At 49.9% G+C, this 14,875-nt stretch overlaps 1 protein-coding gene across 7 annotated transcripts in view; it reads right to left on the bottom strand.

The window, feature by feature from the left end:
* ELMO2 (engulfment and cell motility 2) overlaps positions 1–14,875 on the bottom strand; it is a 38,757-nt gene that overhangs the window by 11,428 nt on the left and 12,454 nt on the right. For 6 of the 7 annotated variants that reach the window (XM_081832648.1, XM_081832651.1, XM_081832649.1 and 3 more), the window contains 6 exons: positions 14,744–14,794; positions 11,390–11,571; positions 9,726–9,825; positions 8,456–8,607; positions 5,927–6,005; positions 2,586–2,636 (listed from right to left, as the gene is read on the bottom strand). In XM_081832648.1, the coding sequence (XP_081688774.1) occupies positions 2,586–2,636; positions 5,927–6,005; positions 8,456–8,607; positions 9,726–9,825; positions 11,390–11,571; positions 14,744–14,794 (615 nt within the window). Of the gene's footprint in view, positions 1–2,585; positions 2,637–4,739; positions 4,776–5,926; positions 6,006–8,455; positions 8,608–9,725; positions 9,826–11,389; positions 11,572–14,743; positions 14,795–14,875 lie in introns of all 7 variants that reach the window. The other variant, XM_081832654.1, reaches the window with a different exon arrangement.

The raw sequence follows: 14,875 nt of genomic DNA, 5'->3' as shown, positions 1-14,875 counted from the left end.
CCCCACATTGGGCTCCCTGCTCAGCGGGAAGCCTGCTTCTCCCTCTCCCACTCCCCCTGCTTGTGTTCCCTCTCTCGCTGTCTCTCTCTCTGTCAAATAGATAAATAAAATCCTTGGGAAAAAAAAAAAAATGAAATAAGTGGCTCGCGCTATATTTCCACTTGACGGCGCTGCTCAGACTTCCTTTCCCCGACATGTGACTCCAGAGTGTTCTTCATTTCTCTAGATCTGCACAGCTTAATACGGCAGCCACAAGCCACATGTGGGTATTTTAACTGAAATTTTTAAAATTACAAATTTAGCTCCCCCATTGCACTACACACATTTCAGGTGCTCAGGAGCCACACATGGCCAGTGGCTCCCATTCTGGATGGCACCTCCATGCTGCAGAAGGTTCCACGGGCAGTGCTGCTCCTAACCCCCCACCAGTGTGTGCTAAGGCCCTCACCTCCTCCACATGGTGGCTGTCTGCCGCTCTCCGCTCCCCCCGCCCTAGCAAGCCACCCCACCCCCAGCCTCTTGCTGCGGGGTCTCCTCAGGGCCCCCTCCACACCTCGTTTTGCCTCCCTCTGAGCCTCTTCCTTTCTCTGTGCCCCCTCCCTCTGCCACTCCGATGCCTCCCTACCCTTCCTTCCTCCTCTCCTCTCTCCATAATTCATCAAACCACTTTGAGAACCACCCCAGTTAATGTGATATGGTTTTCGTTCACTTGAATCCCCCTTTCTCAAACTTAGAGACATCACAGCGGGGAGGTAATCACTCAGCCCGTCTGAGAAGTCACGGCTGCAGAGCTTTTAGCTCAAGTCCTACTTGAGTGCTGAGGGATTCAAGGCCTGTACTCTTTGGCTTGACTCTGTGAACTGCTGGGACTTCAGTGAGCACGCATTAACCATTTCGGAGCAAACCATTTAAGTCCTGAGTCCTGACCCTGAATTGTCTTCTATAGTAGAATCTTCGCTTGTTCCAAGGTTTGTCCAGAAATGAGTGGAACTAATCCCATTGAGGTAAATAATAAGCCTCGAAATTCATTACATTTCCCTTAGAAGGGTCCCCCCTCCCACACATGCAGAGGATGGCGCCTAAGAGGGCTGCTCAGGAATGTGGACAAGCACGCGTGGGACCTGTGCGCTCTGCATGACTCACGGGCGGCGGGCCGAAGCGTCTGCTCGCGTCCCTCCTGCCCGCAACCCTCCTGCCTGGCTGGCGGTGGGGCTCTGACCAGGGAAACGGCCAGTAGGCAGGAGCTGGTTCTGCAAGGTGAAGAGGTGGGCTCTGTGTGTTCAGAGCAGGCCGTTGCTTGACTTTGCAAGTGCTCAGAGCTCACTTCTTGAATTCTACCACCTTTGTCTCCTGCTTACAGTAAAAGAACTGCTGATGTGAGCGGGGTGCTTACCAAGGGCCAGGCACCCTGCTAAGCGCTGTATATATAAGAGCTCATTCAGGCCTCACATCCAGATGAGCAAATCAAAGCAAATTGAAGTTAAGTGAATTGCTCAAGATCAAAGATTGGTTAATGGCAGAGTGGAGGCTGGTGACTCTAAAGTTCGTGCTCAGAATTACCAAGCCTTTCACACCTGACTTCTCATTTCTCGTTTTATTCCTTTCACTGTGGCCTCCTGGTTTTCCCTTGGTTTTGACAACTGATAAAACGGCCTCCCTTTCACCCAGATCCCCAGCTCTCTTCCCCAGCTCTTACCTGCCCCCCACCCCGCCCCAGCCACTCTCTCCCACCCACATCCCCGCGTGGGGACAGGGAGTCAGCCCTCTTCCCAGAGGCCTCCCTCCCCGCCACCTCCCCCTCTACTTTCCTCCCTCATACACCCCCAAGAAACACACACACCTGCTAGCGTGAGGTTTCTAAATGCCAGCCTGGTTATGTCACCATCCCTATGAAATCCCCTCAACTGCGCTGGGGAGAGAGACTAAGGCCCTACTTGACCTGGTCTTTGCTGCGCTCCAGCCTCCAGCCCCGGCACACATCTGCTCCTTGACCCACCCTCGCCCAGTCACACACCCCTTCTCGGTCTGCTGAGGAAGCCTCAGCCTCACCTGCCCTCACTCCTCTAGAGGCTTCCAGACACCTGCTACCCCTCCATCCCTCAGACCGTGAAGCTCTATGGAAGCACTGAGCACACGGTGTTCTGGCACCGTCCCAGGGAACCGGAATATCTTTGAGAGCAAACACACTGTCTTATTCCTCCCTACTTGTGCCCCACACAACTCAGGTCTGACTGGTGTTAGCTGAACGAATTACTTTCCCCTTTGGGGCCTATTTTAACACATTCCTTCTGAATAAAAACTGTTGGAGCCGCAGGGCAACAAACAGCACAGCTGGCTGGCCTTCGTAGCTCCTCAGAGGCTCCGGGATTCCTGGTGGGAGGGCCTCCTAGAAACAGCTCTGTTGACAGAGGATTAGGAGAAAAAGCATTCCAGCTTAACAAGGGTTTATTAGCACCTATCTATTGGTAGGTTCCCTTTGAGCGCCCTCCCCACGCAACAGTAATTTCAATAATAATAATACAACTACAGTAACAGTAATAATTGCTATCACCAGTAACAAAATACAGCTTGTTCTGGGAACTTACATTCAGGATTATGGACCGAAGGTGCTTCTGTGCAAACGCATTGGCCATATCCTGTTGAGAAAAACAAGCAAATGTAAGGCAAGGTGGCAGGCACCCAGCTGTGACAACAATCAAGTTGATAGTCACTATCAAATGATATCGTGGCTCTGGGGCTTTTTCTCTGAAATTTTTTCTCCTTTTTTTTTTTTTTTTAAAGATTTTATTTATTTATTTGACAGAGAAAGACACAGCGAGAGAGGGAACACAAACGGGGAGTGGGAGAGGGAGGAGCAGACTCCCCGCCGAGCAGGGAGCCCGATGCGGGACTCGATCCAGGGACTCCAGGATCATGACCTGAGCCGAAGGCAGTCACTTAACCAACTGAGCCACCCAGGCGCCCCTCTCCTTTCAAATAAAAAGTGGGCAAATGGAAAAAAAAAAACCCACAGACCATCAAACATATTTTATACTCTGAAAAATTCCCACATGCTTTTTTTCTGGGAGGGCAAATTGACTCAGATAGGGTGTCCCTCCCCAATGGCACAGTCAACCACATCATCTTCCAAGGGGAACAAAGACCACTTCAGGACAAGACAGTCGAGTCACAAGGATGCCGGGCAACGGACAATGCGTACGGAGCACAGAGCAGCGAGATGGTTCCCATGCGCCGTTCCAGGCAGACACCCACCCCCAAGGCTGGAAGGGCCTCCTCCAACCCAAGGACAGGGCTTTGGCCCCAGTGCCCCCTCCGGGGCCCCCCAGCGCCACACTCTGCCACAGTAAGTAGCCGTGATTCACTTCTGACTGGTTTGGAGAACAGCATGTTGGTGCTTTTGGGTAATTTCTCCTAATAGGGTCAGTGTTTTTATTGTATTTCATTCAGATTTTGACAGTAACACTTTATTTATTTAGCACCCTCAGGAAATAAAGGATCCTACATAAAGGAGTTTTCCAGGGAGCGAAGCTTCAAGGGTCCTTTCAGGACCTTGTTTTGATTGTTCTTACACAAATTCTCTAAAAATATATGATAGACATTTCTTTATTTTTGAAGGGACGACAATAATTACAACTTCATCACTGCCGAGGACTTGGCTTCCCCAGAAGGGCGGTACGTTCTGCCACGCTGCTACCCCGAGGACCTCCGAAATGTGCGGCTGTTTTTCCCTCAACAAAATGGTCCCAAGGTTCCTGTGCTTTTAATCTTTCTGACAGCTTTTCATAATTCTTCTGTCTCCTCCTGCCAATCTTGGCCATTGCTTCTTACCACATTAATTAGTATGACTTCACTTTCTAAACTGCTGCCTTAATTTAATTTTATGGATAATTCTAAATCAGTGGCCCTGAGGGAGCTGTCCCACCTCTCCCATGGAGCAGTATCTGTGAGCACTCTCATTTTTCTCAGAGCTAAAAGGCCTTTCCCTCTCCCTTCTACATCTCTAGCCATATTCCAAATGGCTGACGCTGCCAGGAACATTAAGTTTTACTTTGCATCCCCTGAGCACATGCTGGGCTGGCAGAGGAGGAAGGTGGCCTAGAAACTTCTTTGGTAGCTATAGGTTGGCTTGAGATTAAATCTTGCTGTGGACAACTTACAAAGTGGGTAATTGACATTGGCCTACTGCTAGAATATAATGGCCTTAGACCAGAAGCTTCTCTGCAGTGCTGGGGGAAAGCACTCATCCTCTTTCATAGCCTCGGAAAGCCGACTTCTAAAGCTCCAACCAAGCAACAAGCATGCAAATTCCCTCCTGACAAGTGTCTAGACTTTTTCAAATTCCTATGGTCTAGTACGCATCCAAAGCAACATGGATTTATCTTTACTCTTTGCCATACCAAGCTGGAAGGCGATGTATCCGTGGTATCATCTACATGAAAGTCTCAGGCTGTTTCTGAATCTGATCTCCCCTGGCTGAACCACGAACTTATGTAAAGACAGGTTACAAAGGAAAGATTGGGCAGCAGTCCCTGGGGCAGACGTCTCCTTAATCCTGGATGTAACACTAGTCTCCAGAACGTTCCCTGAGTGTTCTGATGAATGAGATTTACAGCACACAACCTTTCCCTGGGTCTTGGAGTTCCGTGAACCCCTCGGTCAGAACAAGAGGTTCTCGCCCAGCTCTGACCTCCCCACCTGGAAGAGAGCTGGGGCCCTTTCCACACGGCGGTGCTACTTACAGTGACAGGCAGGTCTAGAGGGTTAAGGTGCTTGTCCTGCCGGCAGAAAGCAAAAAGCACGGAGAGAAGCAGATGGAAGAATGAGCTGTCAGCTTACATTCAAAACAGGACTAGGAAGGGAGAGATTAACAGAACAAAGCCATCCAAGAAAGACAAGGACACACAGAACCATAGATGCTCCTGGTCCTCCCACGGGAAGCCACCAAGAGCTTGGTTCATGATCCCACAACATGAATTTCAACTTCCAGGGCCCATGGTATGGACAGAGAATCTAATAGTCTTTCTTTTGTATGCCACTTGGGCTTTTTAACCAGAGATACCTAGAGTGTCAGAGTTGGAAGGGCCCTTAGAGATCATCTAACCTGACTCTTTCATTAGAGACCCGAGAGGTTAAAGAACCTGCCCAGCCTGGAAAAGCACTTAAGCCTACGGGCCCTGGGCTCAGGTCCCTGCTTGTTCCCTGGCCCGGCCTATTCCTGGTTTCCTCACTCGTAAAACAGGGGGCTTTTCCTCATGACACCCCTGTGCAGTACCCGGGGCATAGGCTGCTACTCCCGTATCACAGGAGAGGACACCGGGCCTCAGAACAGAGCTGCGTGCATGGTGCCGCACAGCTAATGGGCCGGGGAAGAAAGCAGCTTCGAATCTGAGGATCTTTATACATCAAACTTCGTGCCAAATCCCCCCACTCTGGCTTCCTTAAGTAAGGATCTCATTTGTCCCACTTTCCTTGGACTGGACGGTGATGCCGAGAGGGTCCTCTCCCTTCTCGATCCTCTAGCCTGGGTTGGCAACGAAGACCAGCCGGGGCTTGTCATCTAGCTGTGTATACGAGGTCTTTTTGGAAGACAGCCACCCCCGCTTGTTTACCTATTGTCAGAGGCTCTTCGTGCTATAATGACAAAGTTGACTGGCTGCCACACAGGCCATGAGCCCACAGAGCAAAAGATATTTACTCTTGGGCCCTTCGGAGGAAAAAGTCTGCAGGCCATGCTCTGACCTGAGACCTGGGCCTCCCAGGCCTTCCTTAGCAAGGCCGCTCTGAGGGCCCCTGACACAGAGGGGCGGGAGGAAGGACTCTTGGGGAAATGGCCGTGTGACGGCTGTCTGCACAACAGAGGGTGCGTGGGAGACAATTCTTCTCCTGGAAGAGCCCGGATGAAAAACTTGAAAAGGCAGCCACAGACCTGTCGCTTGTCCTCAGGAGCCTTCAGGAAAAGCGCGTTAATCAGTGCAATGGCGTAGGTCTGAATCTCCTGGTTGGAGCTGTGCCAGTGGAGAAAGAAGGCAGAGGGCGATTAGAACACTGACCAGCGAGAGGACACTCAGCTGCATCTGCAACAGTCGCTCACAGATGGTAATCAAACAATCATCCAGGGTGACATCTCAAAAGCCTTAAAAGTGGCCATACTCCGTGACCTGGCAACTCTACTAATAGCAATTTATCCAAAGACAGTAATCAGGGAGCTGGGCAAGATGTATTGGCAAAACGTGTCATTCAACTACTGTCAAAAAAAAGAAAAAGAAAAGAAAGAACAGAACGGTAAATAATCCAAATGTCCACAATCAGAACTCTGTTTATACACATTAAAGTCCTAAGTCGTCATTAAAAATCACGTTGTAAAGGTTCTTCACCCCGGATTTGGGGATGGGTTTGGAGTGTCTGTAAACCCTAGAAACAGTGCAAAAATTATTCCACGCAGTTGGTTGACTATATGTTATTTTCTCCAAGGAAGTGAGAGTCTATAACTGTTACTGGATTTTCAAAAGCATATGGGATACAAAAAAGATGCAGAACTACCCTTTTAGAAAAATCTTTAACATGGGGAAATGTTCAAGAGCTATTACTCAGTAAAAAAAGCCAAGGTACACAGAGTATGTAGAGTAAGCTCTCGGTTCTGTTAAAAGTATGCATGGAAAAAACGACTAGCAGGGCAGTCAGTTTAATGTGACAGTGGTTCTGTCCGGAGGTGGGGAAATGGGCAAAGGATTTACTCTTTGTGCTTTTCTGTATTTTCAAAGTCTTCGACTACAAACTTGTTTCATTTTAAAACAAATTAACTGCAACCATTCTGTGGAATCTTGTAATCCTAGCCCTTGGCAAGATGTCTCCACCTGCCACGCTGGCGGTACACTCAGCGGCCGCAGACTTCCTGGTCAGGTGGGGGGCATCCTGGAGGTCTCATGGAAGGTACTCAGTGTCCCAGCCCAAACAGCAGAGAACATATTGTCTAGTAACAGCTACGGGCTGAAAATAGTCACAGACCGACCCCTAAGAAATGCCATGCTCCTCTGTCATCCTTGGGGGACACAGCTGGGTCATTCCCGATTCAGAAATGAAGAAATAGAGAAAAGTCTGATGTCAGGAAAATCAGAACTCTCCATCTGGAGTTTATAAAGTTCCCTTCACTTCAAACAACCTTTTTGGCTTTGGGGTATGAAAACAGAGACTGAAGAATTCCTTAGAAGTGACAAGGAGACATCAGAACTGCAAATTGTGCTTTCTTATTACTTGGATTAGTTGGGGGCGGGGGGTACAGGTTGGGAGCAGAGCTGAGTAAAGCTGGGAACTGACAGGGCATTTGTCGGCATCTGCCCACGTCCGATTTGCTAAAAGGGAGCAAGACTCAGAAAGGAGTCAACAGTATCACCATGTTGTTTGGGGGAGTCCAGGCCCCTCAAATTGTATTAGAGGGCTTAAAGTGAAGTGAAAAGAATGGAGAGGAGAGGAACAGTGCTCCAAAGGGTTCATCGGTCTTCTGGTTTTACTGTCTGGTAAAATGTTTTAGGATGTGTTAAGCTTCTTAGGTTTTTTGGTTTTTTTTTTTTTCCACTTTTATTTATATTTATTTATTTATTTTTAAGTAGGCTCCGCACCCGGCGTAGAGCCCAATGCAGGGCTTGAACTCATGAGATCAAAACCTGAGCTGAGATCAAGAGTAAGACGCTTAACCGACCGAGCCACCCAGGCACCCCTGTGCTAAGCTTCTTAGAAAACAAAGAAAAGCAAACAAGTCCTGAAATGAATACCTATCCTGTGCTGGCCACGATGCAAGATCTTTTATCTCCTTTGATCCTCACAAGTCTGAGTGGTGGGGAGGACTAACCCCAGTCTAGAGAGGAGGAAACCGAGACCAGGAGAGACCAGGTAACTTGCTGAAGGCAGAGACCTGGTCAGTGTGCAGGAGAGCCGGGATCTGACGGTAGCCTGAACTCATGCCCTATGAGATATTTTTTGTTACCCCCTACAGCATACCTCTCGTTGGCTAAATGTTCGCTGAACAAACACTAATTGACTTCTACTTAAATCAAAGCAGGGGATCCACAAAGGATTGGTCCTTCTTCCCAGAGAGTTCAAAATTTAAAATGGGAGACAGGTAACAAAAATAAAGGATTTATATCATTGTCATAGGTACAAAGAGAGACTATTTGGCCCAGAGAGGAGAGAGCATCTAATTCTGCCAGCGTGTGGTGGGACAGAAAGGCTGGGAGCACTCAGCTTCATCCTGAGGGACGAGGAGCACCACGGAGCATTTTAGCAGGAGCATGACATGATCGGGTCCAAATCCTGGGAGCGTCCCAGCAGCAGTGCGGATGTGCTGATGAATGAGTGAACGAGCAGCCCAGCGGTGTGGAACACAAGCAAAGGAGGAGGCCTGGGAGATGGCCAGAGGATGAGAGGTGAGAGGGAGGCTGGGGCAGGGTCTCTTACTCACACCTGGAGGTGAGAGATGAGCTGTCCCACGGTGATTTCCTCCGCAATCTTCTGGTACAGACTCTGGCTGTTCAAGACCATGCTCTCCAGGATGGCCAAGGACCTCTGAAGGATGGACACGTCCACCATGGGCTGGCTCACGTACCCTGCAATCTACAGCCAGCGAGGGCCGGTCAGTCAGGAAGCCCAGGGCCCAAGAGTGCTGGACGGCTTGGGTTTCTGATGTTGGCCCACGAAGGCTCTCCTCCCAGGTGTGCGGCCCACACGGGGGCAGCTGTCCCCATGTGGACAGTGGTATCTGGTTTATGGCCACCCTGGCCGATATGCCAGGATTTCCCTAGGCATGGGCAACTCCATTTGTCAAATGACAAACGATCCAAGCCAACTGTGTTTCCTCAAAATCTAAGGGCTCAATCCTTTGTTTTCAAAATAAGGGTTGAGGCATGAAAACGCTAAGTGTAGAAAGCAGAGGATCTTCCTGAAACTGGGATCTCCTTTTATCTCCATGTACCCTTCTCCTGACACACGTTCTGCCCCTACGTGCACACAGGACAGCAAAGACTCGGGAGGCAGGAAGGCCTCAAAGTCTTGTAATCTAATAACTCCCCATTATTCTCAACCCCCATTATAATGTCCCTGACACATGGTCATTTCACTTTTGCCTAAATATCTCCAGCATCAGGAAGTTCCCAATGTCCCAAGCCAACGACAGGTGTGATTCTAGGTCGGTGGATACATGACTCATTGGCTTTAGTCCAGTTTTGAGAATTGACACCTCCCCTTCCTATAGAAGAAAGGAAGGCTAAAGTAGAAGTATCCCCTCCCACCCGCCGAGTTCGATCTGACGATCCAAACAGACTGCTTTGCAGATCTGTCAACAGAAGGCAGACTTAGAAATCTAAGGCGGAGAAAATGAACATGTATAGCCGAAGAGAAGGGAGTGCTCAGGAAGCAGTTCGGAAGCTCAGGGCTGCCACTGGTGGCCCAGCTGGTGTCATCCCAAGTCTCACTGACAATCCCATCCCGCTTGGGCCACACACACCCAGTTCCCAGAGCCCATTTCCATCTTCTTAGAGCAGGCCCTGAGAGAACAGGGAAGCAACTCTTTCAGGAGCCCCAGGAAGACCCGAGCGTGCGGATGAAAAATCGGGCCTTGGGCATAGAAAGCCGACCCTCAGCAGAACGGCTGTCTTGCATGCATTTCTCCATAAACCGACAGGACAACCGGCCACAGAGGGAGGAGGAGGACGACGGAATGCCGGAGGCCTCACCTGCTTAATGAAGGTGATTGAAACCATGTCCCAGGAGACAATGCCGTGGTCCATGAGCTCTAAGAAGGCAGTCAAGGTGAATGCCAGCATCTCACTGTAGCTGAGACATAGGCAAAACACACACAAAATTGGACAAAGATTCAGAGCTGGGGGACACAGGTGTGGCGGCAGCCGTGACGGGGACGGATTTCAGCAAAAGCGCCAGGGACGGTCAGCACAGCTGTGAGTAAGCTCCTGCATGCACACCTGGCCAGGTGTGCAGCAGACTCTGTCCAGGTATCCATCTCTGGGAAAAAAGAGCTGCCAGGGGATTGGCTTTCCTTCCCCACATCACTTCACCACAGGGGAACACGTGCACTCGTTCATTTCCCAAAACCAAGAACGGTTATCAGACCTTTACAATCCCAACACTTGGCAGAGGTACCCAAGGGAGCTTACCGCCCATGTTCAAGGCCAAGAGGCAGCAGTGCAGGACAAAGAGTACTAACTTCGGACAGGGGCGCAATTCCTGTTCAACTATTTACTAACTGTGCAAATTTTATCTTTTCAAACTTCAAATTCCATCTCTGTAAAACTGAGTTAATCTCACAGCGTGAAGATCACAGGGTCGTGGCGAGGGAAAGACGACAATGCGTGCAACACATTGGCTGCAGTGCTGATGGAGAATGGGGATTCCGATGCCTTCTCTCCTGTGTCCCTCCTCTTTCTACACACCATCCTCTACACAGCTGCACGGTGCTCTTGGCAAGGCAGGGTCAGACCCGTTAACAACACTCCCCTGACAGCACTGCGGTGTAAGCAGCATCCCCATTTTAAAGAGGAGGAAACCAAGGCCAGCCTAATGCTACACCCCCTGGAGACGGCAGAAGTCTCTGATGGCTGCTGAAGGCTTCAGGATGCCCGTGCTGCTGCAAAATCCGAAACTTAAAACAAACACTCATGATTAGGGGCCTGGTTTGGCTGCAAATTTCAATAGCTTGGTCCATCAGCTGAAAAGAAGATTTCTGCCTCCGTCTGTGCCACCTGAGAGGGACAGAAAGCCACCACAGGCCTAGACGGCTAACTAAATAGCTGTTCATTCACGGCTGACCACGGGCATGCTGTCCCGCCACACTCATCTTAGCACTGGAGAATCAGAGATGTCTGTGACCTACGCAAAGTCCTGGAGCTCGTCCTCCTTGTGAAAATGGGCGGTAGGGAGATGGCGAACCTATGGTGAGCACAGAGAAAGCCTGTGTGTGTGTGCGTGTGCACGCGCGCACACGCGCGCACATGTGCATGTGTGGAGTGGGGCGGTGACTGGAAAGGGAGGAAGCAGGGGCGGGGGTTAAGAATAGACAGATGCCTATTCTGGTCAATTCTGGACAGTCTGCTCACTAGCTTCCACCAGGCCAATCATTTCCCATAAATTAACAGATCTTTCATGACCTGACTTCTGTGCCCCCTGATTTTACTACTGCTTGGCATCTGTGAAGACCACCTGTAGTACAAGATTCAGGACCACAATAGCGAATCCCTCTGGGCAGAGCCCAGTACTTGGCTCACTGCTCTGTATGCAGAAGGTGTTCAGTAAATTCAAGTGACTCAGTGGAGATGAGAAAAGGATGCCCTGCTGAGTGAAGTCGGTCTCTGAAACCCCCCAATAGGAGCTCAGTTATACTCACTGGGACAAGAGCTTGGTTCCACTTTCCACAAGCCGTGTCAGCACAATGATGCCATCCATGTTGATGAACTCAGTGGCGAAGGTCACATCAGTAGAGAGCTTGGCCAGCTCCTTCATGGCATCCAGCCGGGTCTCCATGTTGGACGACTGGGTCCTCTCCATCAGCTGGCGTGCGGCCCGGGACTATGAGACCAGGGACAAGATGTATGCTGTCTGCTCCTTGCGGCAGGTTACTGCTCTGTGAGTAAGTAGCTCATAAAGGCTTTTCTGTGGACATCCGAGCCCGAGGCAGAACTAGTTCATGCTGTCTAGGAGTTGGCTTAATAAATGCTTATTGGATCACTCAGGGAGTTACCAGTATGCCAAGACCGATCTGGAGCTGTGTATATAGGCACTCTGCTCTATGGATTACAAAAACTTCCCACTGAAGGACTACAAAAGAGACCAGGGAGACAATAGTCCACCACCTCTGGCAAGTCACAGAGACACAGATATTGGCTCAACAGAGGGGAGTTTTCTATTAATTTAAGCCATCAGACAGTAGACCAGGTTGTCTCTTGACATAATGAGCTCTCAGTCACTAAAAGCAACCAAGGAGAATCTGGACAACCAGCTGTCAAAGATGCTACACAAGGGATTCTTGCATTGGGGGGAGGATTTAATCTGCTGATCACCTTTAAAGTCCCTTTCAATCTCAAAATGGGATAAGCCTGACAAGTTTTTTTTGTAACTTTCTCTGAAAGCCTCTATCATTGTTCCTCAAACTGACAGTCCTGGGGAAATTTTAAGGACACCGAGGAGCCGGGGGCTTTCAAAACAGCTTTTTCAAAGTGATGGCTGGTGACCAAGCCTTCTCCTAGCACACGAACTTCTCCCAACAGAATGCCTTGCTTCCTTTCTGCAAGCCCTAGCCACAAGCCCTCCCCTAGAGTCCGCCGGCCCTTCCTCTTGCTGGACTTCCTGGCTTTGCAGTCAGGGCCCCCGCAAGCGACTGACCCGCAAGTCGTCATTCTCTATTTTTTGTCTGTTAATTAATATTCTCAGCTGGAACGGAAGAGCCTTGAGAGCAAAATGCTGCTGTGGTCTTTATTTTTTCTTACAGTGCTCAGCAAGTGACTGCAGCCCGGCTCCTGCCGCTGACCGAGGAGTCAGGCCCGGTCGCCCCTCTCCCCCATCTGCCTCTCCTCTTTTATTATCACAGAGACAGGGCTTGGGACGACACAGAAATCCTCCAGGCTCCCCACCATGGAGAAAAGGCACGCCGCGAGGACAGGTCACAGGATAGAACAATTTGAAGGGCACTGGTCTGCACCACACTTAGAAACTTCTAACTCCAAACGTTAAGGCTCCTCCTGAGATAGCGTTTCCGGGCCACTGTCCCCTACTCCAGAGAGATGGACTCCTGGGCAAGTCAGCTACCCTGCACAGGAGGTCCGTAAAATGCTGCGGCACACCTACGAAAGCAGCTCCCAGACGGTCACATCAAGCTGCAGAGCTGACGGTGGGGGGGTGGAGGATACCGGCCCGGAGTCAGCCAGCCCCGGGTTCAAGAGGCGGCTCGGCCACGTTTTTATCCGTGGGACAAGCGGCAAGTCTCTTAACCTGAGTCTCTGTTTGCTCATCTGCAAAACGGGGCTATCGAGGGTACCCATCTCTTCGGGTACCCATCTCTTCGGGGGTCTGTCAAGATGGGATGATACATTGTATGCGAAGCGCTCGTTCTGGAACTGTTAGCTATTATTACTGCACACCACCCTTCTGCTCAGATGGACCAGTCTCTTGCCTCGCCAAGAAAACAGGGGCCATCACGCCCTTAATTTGCTGGCAGCCCTTCTACACCTAAGTGACCCCCACATCGACCATCCTCCTTGGGGACTGAGCGGTCAAAAATCCCTCCATCCGGGCTTTGGGTTCCCCCTGTCCTGACCCAGTGAGGTCCTATTCCATTCATCACCCCCTTTCCTGCACCATCAACCTTCCTCTCTTCCATCTTAACTTGTTTTCAAAGACACATAAGAAACTGCAACAGAAGTTAGCAGCTAGGAAGGGTCAGAGGAGGCGGGGAACTGGGTAGGTGAGGGATGGGAGTGCGAGGGAGACCTTCCACTGTATCTTTGTCAAACTTTTTGATTTTTGTAACCCAGGAATGTTTTACCTCTTTTTAAAAAGCATTATCTTTTTGGCTCCACGTCCCCGAGTTCCTGCCTTCTGCTGTCTACTTCCTTTTATAACCAAGCCTCCTGATAGTGCAGTGAAGTCCGGGGACCTCACTTTGCCACCGCTGTAGCCTGGCTGTCATTCATCACAGCACGAGAACTGTCTTCACAGAGGTCACCGGGGACCATGGACTTCCCGGATCAGTGAACAGCTTTTCTGCTCTCAGTCCACTCGATCTCTGCTCACTGCAGACCACGCTTTCCTCTATCCTCACACTCCCTGCCCCTTCCCTCCCCCCTCGGGTCTTCTGGTTTTCTCTCTGCCCTTCTGGTCGCTTCCTTAGTTACCTTTCAGGACCACTGGCAGGAATCAGGGCGTCTTCCCTTTCCTTCCACATCCAGGATATCACCACATCCCCAGGTTTACCTCTAAATATCTCTCATGCCCGTCCCCTCGTCTCCACTGTCACTTGCCTTCACTTCATGGGCTGTTAACATTTCTCATTAGCTTCTTAAAGATTCCTCCTACCACCAACCTTCTTTTTTTAGCCTATCTTCCACATTGTCACTACAGTGATCTTCCTAAAATATAAATCTAAACATAATGTACCTTCCTGCTTAAAATCTTTCAATGTCCCCACATTCCCTTCTGAATCAAGTCCAAACCCAAGAGCAGGCCATCCGGGACCCTTCCAGGTCTGGCTCCCTACTGGTTGCTACAGGCCCCACCTCCCCCACACGAAGCACATCTCTCTGCTTGGTATACTTTCCATTTTCTTCTCTCTCCAGCTAACTCTTGCTTATCCTTCAACATCTGTGCTAAGCGTTCCCTTCTATGGGAAGGTTTTCTGGGAATCCTCAGGCTGAGCCAGGCAGCCCCTTTTCTGAGTCCCCACAGCTCCCTAAGCAACTTTCTGTCAAGATGCTTGAGAGAGGCCTTTGTTTCCTCCTCACAAGGTTGTGAGAGCAAAGATTGACTTTTTTTTTTTTTTTAAGTAATCTCTATACCCAACGTGGGGCTCAAGCTCACAACCCCGAGAGCAAGAGTCAGATGCTCCACTGACCGCGCCAGCCAGGGGCACCTCAAAGATTGACTTTTTAAGCTCTGTAGTCTTGGTTTCTAGAAGAGGGTCTGGCCCATGGTGGGTGCTCCTATATGTGTTAAATAAATTTACTGCTAATGATAGCCGGATACCTACCGGGGAGATAGCCAGCTGTAAGATGGTCCCATTCTTAATGTCACTGCGTGTCTGGGTAACAAAGAGAAAAAAGACTAAGACACAATATTAAAATTGTGCAAGCCAGCTGAATTGACGAGAACTTGCTGTCAT

Source organism: Leptonychotes weddellii, chromosome 10 (assembly GCF_054177405.1).
Source record: "Leptonychotes weddellii isolate Sample4059 chromosome 10, ASM5417740v2, whole genome shotgun sequence".
NCBI lineage: Eukaryota > Metazoa > Chordata > Mammalia > Carnivora > Phocidae > Leptonychotes > Leptonychotes weddellii.
Note: the sequence above shows the minus strand (reverse complement) of the source record. Positions and strands in the feature narration are given on the sequence as shown.